Source organism: Montipora foliosa, chromosome 8, assembly GCF_036669935.1.
Source record: "Montipora foliosa isolate CH-2021 chromosome 8, ASM3666993v2, whole genome shotgun sequence".
NCBI lineage: Eukaryota > Metazoa > Cnidaria > Anthozoa > Scleractinia > Acroporidae > Montipora > Montipora foliosa.
Window position 1 is genome coordinate 22012872 of NC_090876.1, and position 7500 is coordinate 22020371.

At 39.4% G+C, this 7500-nt stretch overlaps 1 protein-coding gene across 3 annotated transcripts in view; it reads right to left on the reverse strand.

Annotated features, from left to right (window-relative positions):
- LOC137968002 (lactadherin-like) overlaps positions 1–6279 on the reverse strand; it is a 122756-nt gene extending 116477 nt beyond the window's left edge. For all 3 annotated transcript variants that reach the window (XM_068814610.1, XM_068814613.1, XM_068814612.1), the window contains exon 1: positions 6139–6279. In XM_068814610.1, the coding sequence (XP_068670711.1) occupies positions 6139–6163 (25 nt within the window). In that variant the 5' untranslated portion in view covers positions 6164–6279. The remainder of the gene's footprint in view (positions 1–6138) is intronic.
- Positions 6280–7500: the final 1221 nt, after the last annotated feature.

A 7500-nucleotide genomic window follows, 5' to 3' on the forward strand; every position in this document is an offset into this window, starting at 1 on the left:
TGCGAACTCAAAGTCACGTAAGTGAGGATAGTTCTCCTTCACCCACCCTGCAAATTCGCTGCAAATATGAGGGACTGAAAATGCATTAAGTGTCAGTTTAAAGCCTGTCTCTGGCTTGCTTAAGGCTATTTCAACGAGGTTATCCACTTTCACTTCTTGTTCCTGGTTTCCAAATGTAGCAATCCTTAGTTTCTCAGTGTTAATGCTTTCCAGTTTCAATGCATCCACTACTCTTTGGGAAACATGTGACCTTTGTGCTCCAGTGTCAAAAATAGCGCGAATGTTCATTTTCCTTCTACTCCTGTTTTTGACAACAAGACTTGTGCTGTTTGAAGAAAAACATGCATACTTGAGCTTACATGCATTGCAGATGTAGCTGACTCCGGCTGGTTACTAGCACCATCTACTGCAGAATCAGAATTGTCGCTGCCACGTACACCTCTACCATCACAAACAGCCAAATGGTGACGACCCTGGCATCCTAAACACTGAATATTAGAATCACAATTGCGCGCCAAGTGACCTGCGCGCCGTAAACAAATAAAAAACCGCCCTTGCTTCTTCAAAATGCCCTTTCTTTCCGCGATATTCGTCACAACATATCATTCCGACGCCCGATGACTTCCTTTGCAGAAAAAACAACTAAATTTGCCCTCTCCACTCAATAAAGTTGCGTTGTTGCTTCCCGTGTGAAATGTTGGCCTCCTCGGAGGCGGTTTTCGGTCGTTGGTTGAATGCCAGAGCGCTACCGTACTTCGGATTTCACGGCTTCTAAGACAGAAAGTAGCTCCCAGTCGTCCCTATGCTTCCTACTCACTATCAGTCTCAACTCATTGGGTAGTTTTTTTCCAAAAAGAATAGGTATCGACAAGGCGCCATACTGGGCTGAATCGATTCCAAGGGACTGTAAACCTTCAACTTTAATTTCGACAGTGTCGAGAACCGCTCGAATTCCTTTGACGTCTGAAATCACGTTTACCGGTTTCAACTTGATCAACGATTCCATGAGTGAATTGATAATGATTTGTTTTTGAGTGAATCTGAATCTTTCTCGTAAAGGCCACACTGTAGTTAGCAGAAGTAAGTTGCAATCCGGAAATAGCCCTTGGTGCACTTCCTTCGACAAGACTTCGCAAATAAGTAAACTTTTCCACAGATGAGATCGCGCTGTTGTCGTGCACAGCCACACAAAACGAATCCCACCATTCTTGCCAGAGCTTCGGATCTCCGTTAAACTTGTTACTGGGTTGCCAGTATGGCAAACCCAGTAGGAATCTGCGTTTATTTCGTCGTTTTTTACTGGGTTTGCTATGGCAAACCCAGTCGAGGTCCTCGTTGATTTCGTCGTTTTGTTTATTTTTTTCCGTGTAGGTAAAAGTCTTGCCTGTCACTCCCTTGCTAAGTGGTGGCTTTGTGCATAGAGCCTTCTGCGCGTATTTTCTTAGGATCGAGAGGGTAGTGGGAAATGCGTAGATTTCTCTGGTGGACACAGTAGAACGATTAACTTAACCGGCAATCGCGTCGAAAGTCATGTAACGCGAATGGCGTTTTAGCGGATCTTTGAACAAAATATACCCTTACGAAGCTCAATAATGGCAAGTCAATTGAATATACAGGCGGTGGAATCTTAAAAGCGACGAGTAATGGACTTCGACAACAATCTATCGCCGGTCGAGCCGAAATCAAAGTGAGCTGTATTTACCTGAAGTACATGGTAATTTGACACGATTGAGTTTCTTGCCTTCACGCACGCAATGAAATAGGAAGAGGTTTTCGCCTCTAAGAGCAAATACGTTGTTTGTTTCAATAAATTTTTCGCTGGAAAAGGATTCTGTGGTATTTTCTGCCTTTGTGAATTATAATATCATGTTGTGTATTGAATTTCCTAGCTTAAGGTTGAAATGTGATATGGGAGAAGTTTTTTAGTATTGCTCTGTAAGCAGGAAGGGTTCACAGGCCTGTTGGAAGCGTGCTTGAGTTTCAACAAAATGAGCCCCAAAATCAGTGAAAAATTGTGACCCAGATGAATAGTAAAGTAGCTGCCATTTCCAAAATGATGAAATTACCTGGTGATAAATAACGTCGAACGCGTTTTGACTTTGCATAAACAAGAGTTGGGCGATTGTGATCTTTGTTTTGACTTCGCTCATGTCATTGTCAAACTGTATATAACACTTGACAGAAAAAGAAACTTACAAAAACCCGGTATCTTGACACAGATGCTTCACTGTTTGGCGAATAAACATGCCGCGGTAACTTAATCACGGCGCCCGCTGAATTCCGGCCATGTTACTTTCGATTTTGCGATTTATTTGAACGTAGCAAAAATCTCCCAAAATGTTTGTCGCTGATCGTAACTTTTTATATTCTATATTCACCGTTCAAAATTAATGTTGTTTCCATGTCGTAAATATTTTATTCTCGATCGACCGTCCCGGAAACTTCGTTCTGCTCTTTCGAAAAACTGTGTGTCAATAGTTATTTGCTTTTGCATCAATATTTGTTTTGCATAAAGCGGGCTAACAAAATCTGTACCTTCGCATTTGTTAGCGTTAATAGTATTTTCGGTCAGATGCTTCTGTTTAATGAGGGGTTTATTGTTTTGGTCTCCCATCCTGACACTAACCTTGCCGAACAGGGCTTAATTTCAGTGAACTGTAGTATTACAAAGCTGTAAGATGCTCAGAGGGCACACTTGTGGTGAAAAGAAGTTGTGAGGGAACTTGAAAATTATCAACATGTCAGCCCAGAAGCCAAAGTTTCTCGCCTCTCTTCTATTTGTTATTCTTCAGAGACTGGAATGCTGTATTTCAATACCACACAATTCAGTGCCTTCTGATTTTCTGTAACACGTACCACAGGCAACCCAGTGTATGCTTCACGGAAGCATCTCGTTTATTTTTTTCCGTGTCGGTAAAAGTCTTGCCTGTCACTCTCCTGCTTAGTGGTGTCTTTGTGCATAGAGTCTTCTGTGCGTATTTTGTTAGGTTTGTTAGGTTTAACGCAAATGGGGTTTTAGTGCATCTTTAAACAAAATATGCCCTTATGGAGCTCAAGAATGGAACGTCAATTGGATAAACAACTTAGGCGATGAAAAATAAATACCCGGAATCTTTAAAGCGACGAGTAATGGTCTTCGACAACAATTTTATTTTTCGTTGTTGGATATCACGTAAGCTTTAGCTTGGTACTATATACAACACTGAAGTCAAATGGCAATTCTTTTATGGATTTAACAAACACTGAGGGAATCGAACGCCTTGAATGCATCACTGTGTTTTCTGAAGTCGCATCTAAGTTATCCGGCAAGTTACATTCATCATTCAACTCAGCAAAGGTAAAAAAAAATTGGAAATGTGACAGTGAAAAATTATTTGAATGAAATCTTGTTGTTTCTTTTGTCTTGTATTATTTACCGTTTACGTCAAGGTTCTTTTGAAAAGGGTTTGATGTGAAGTGTCAGAAACTTATTTAATTGCATATGCTTTGTGATTGTGTGTTTCGTTTGCACGCACGCAACTGAAATACGAAGGGTTAAAACTTTATGACACTTGACAGAAAAAGAAACTTACGAAAACCCGGTAGCTTGCCATCATTTGACACAGATGCTTCACTTTAGTAAACTTTAGTATTACAAAGCTGTCAGACGCTCAGAGGGCACGCTTAAGCTTGTGGTGAAAGAAGTTGTGAGGGAGCTTGAAAATTATCAACATGTCAGCCCAGAAGCATATGTTTCTCACTTCCCATTTATTTTCTTCAATCTTTCTGGGTTCAGTACTTTAAAAATTTGCTAGTAACCACATGTCTTCTCAGGCTATTTACCCAAGACTTCTACCATGGCACTACAATGATAGACAATACCAAAACAATATCGTGCACTGTTAGAGCTACATATTACGCAAGGACAACTTGGATCTCCTGGAAGACAACACACAGCTCAGTTGACATTTTATATGGAATAAATCGCTGTGTTACTTCATTACCACACGTAAGCAATGTGTGTCTATTTTTTCTAAAGAGGACAGGAATTTCTTCTTTCTACAAATTATTAATTAACAGGCCGGTAGCCAGGTTTTTAACCCCAGAAAAGGATCTGTTTCGTCGTACGAATGTGTGAGGATCTGTGAGCCAAAGGGCCTCTGCTGGTAAGACTTCTGGTTGACCCCTTAAATGGTCTTCTTAACTTGACCCCCCAACTTGAAAAAAATTGTCTGGAACGGTGCACGTACCACAGGCAACCCAGTGTACCCTCACGGAGGGTCTAGTTCAAAGTTGACTTCGGCAGCTTAGAATATTTCCACTCGATTTTGGCTCCTGGTGAGTTTCTTGCTTCCGTACATTTTCCTGCTGGTCGTGAGCGACTTGGCAACTCTGTAATTTAACTAGCGCTTCGTGAATTTGCGCGCGAAAATTTTCAGACGCATCGATTTTGCTTTCAATTTCTCCATCGTCGACTGCAGATAAAATAGATAAGTCCAGTGCCTTCAATGTCACCACTTTTCATTCAAAGCGATGCTGAGTTGAGTTATCTTGTCTTTTGCGTTCCTAGAACCATCGTACTCAAAACTTCACGCTTGCAATCACTTTCGTAGCATGTGTTCGCTGTCCTTCGCGTATCTTCTTATTCTTGGCCAATTTGCCCGGCATTTCGAGCAAAATCCAGCTCGGTGGACCTCTTGTGATACATGTTTTTTTGTCTTCTCTTTCATCGTCCTCCAATTCCAACGAATATCTGACAAATCCAGCTAAATACATGCGGAATTCCAAACTGCCCGCAATATAATTTTTTCAATCTCAAATCTGCTCGATGTCAAATCATACACAAAATTGCATGTTCAAATACAGATCACATGTTCAAAAACGTGACAGTCCGCTTGCGCGTAACAGAGTTCGACGTCCTAGAGTCACGAAACTAAACGAAAAAGTCTATGGCAGAGTGTTTAATTAAATTGCATCTTTTTTATAAGACACGTTTTCCTTTGGTGTGTCGACAAAGATTCTTTGTATAGGTTCAACTGATCTGATTGTTCTCTATTTTGCAGTAATGTGTTTTAAATTGCAATAGACACTCCGGTGACACAATCTCGGTAATCTATAGATTGGGTGGTGATATCAGCCTCTATGCAAATTGAATTATTGTATTTCTCTAATACGCCATTGATTGTCATACTATGCAATTGATTTTCTAATGTAGTTAATGATTAACCATTGCGCGAGATTGAAAGTATATTTGTTACCTGTGATTGTCCAAAGGTGCAATTGTTTATCCGTTTATGCTATTGAATGTTATGCAAATAGCGTTATTGGAAGTGCGTTCGCGTTAATGAAGTTCATGAAAGTACTAATAAACGTATATTTGTCGTATAGTTTCAACTGTTGTCGCAAATGAATGTATATTTTGCTTAAATGAACAGCAACAGGTGTAGTGTACGGGATCTAACAAAAACAAAACAAATCACTGCCGTGAAGGAAGTTTGGATATGTGGTCTTAATTAGAATAAAACTTCGCCAACTTTGGTCCCAAATATCTCTTAAAATACTGATTACTTTGAGAAGAAATATCAAACACTAGAAAGAGTGTTTCATCGGATATCCAAACACCTCGAAATCAGTTAAAAACTCGGCCTTCGGCCTCGTTTTTCAACTCGCTTCTTGGTGTATCGATCCGATGAAACACTCCTTCTCGAGTTTGATATATTACTTCAAGCCCGGAATGTTTTCAGGCTTTCGTCGCAACTTTTTGAGTTGCGTAATTGCGATGACCTCTGGATGCATGTCTCACATATTTTCGCAGTTTAAACAAATGAACATTTGATATATTTATTTCTATATCATACAAAGTTGTTAGTTGCTGCTGTTGTTCTCGGTACGAAAAGTGCAGTTGTGTAGTAAGGAAGAGTCAACTAAAACAGTGTTCGTCGAGAAGTTTTCTAAAGACACGAATACCGACAGAATAACTGAATCATGTTCAAATCCCAGGACAAGTTCCACAACATCCCGCCCCATATGAGTTTGGAAAACAAACAAGTGCATTTAAAGAACAGTTTCTTACATATGTTTTCTTTCTGAGTAGATGAATTTTAGATCATTGTTGACTCCTTGTCGTTACTTCTACAGTACTTTTTAACTTGAACTTACCGTATACGAAGATACACAATTTCATGGTCAATCAATAAGCTAGAACATGTATCTTCAGCTGATGCCTTGATCACTAACAACTTTGCAGCCTAAGATCAACTATTGAACTAAAGCGTATAAAATCGGATCTGTACAGGCCCGCAAATGATCCCGGCCTAAAAATGATCCCCCTATCGGAAATGATCTTAATAAATGATACACCAAAAATTAGGAATGGTGTGGACTCCATCAAAAATATTATGTGGCATAAAGTAACAATAAAAACCAGTCGACATCCTGTACCAAAGAACCAAATTAGCATGCATATTTTTGGGAAAAAAATATAGAGAAAATGAAAAAAAAGGGATCATTTACGATGCTTAGCCTGCACTCTGGAAGTGCACAATACTTGAACGTGTCAGTTTCGGAGGTATGACTCCTTTTGAGATTTATATTCTTTCATTTCAAAATACATGATCGTTCACAATTAGCTCTTGCTTTACGATTTCAAAATTCTGTTTTAGAAATTTTTAGGTAAGATACTAAACTTTTAAAACCAAATTAAAAGTTTCCGCTGAGCATGCATTCACAAACTTGTTCTTGAATTGGTGGATTCATTTTCACGTGAAAACTTTTTTAATGCGTGAGAAACAATAAGCTAAAGTCTTGCAAAAGCGATATGGCAGAGAACAGAGCTCATTATTATTTGAAAAAAAAAAAATGAAGAGTGCCGCACAATTCCTTTACATTTTGGGCGTTGCAATCGAAGCAGAATAGAAAAATGCTCATGTTACAGTTAACTTGAGAATTGTTCTGTTGCACTGAGCTTCTGCATTGTAAGTTTAAAAATGTAAAATTTACATGCTAAGCGTTTAAATGTAATGACTGTTATGTTTAAATCCTCTCTCTAAATTCTTGAGTCCATTCCATTCTAATTATTGATGAGGCAACCATTTCCGGTTCGGGATCATTTAGCGATCGTTTCCTGTCGGGGTATTATTTGCGGTCCAATCTGGGGATCATTTCTGGTGCAGTGATCATTTCCGGGCCGGGGTCATTTGCGGGCCTGTGTACAAATCCCCAGCAAGTCATGACATGCATAGAACCACATGTGAGCTAAAGAACATTAAGTTTCTTTTTTTTTTTTTTAGAAAATAAGGCTTTTAGAAGGAATTCAACCCCGGCGGGTGTTCAGTTCCTTCAAAAAAATAATCGACTTGTGTTTATTGTTCATTTCTGTTTACAGTGTCCCCCAATCAGAGCTCCAGCCATAGAACGACTAGACACTTAAAACAATTTTTTTAATCCCGCCCTGCGGCAATGATTCGTGCAAGAATCATTCGGAAAAAAAATCGGGAAAAAACTCTGGATGGTTTTTCTGGC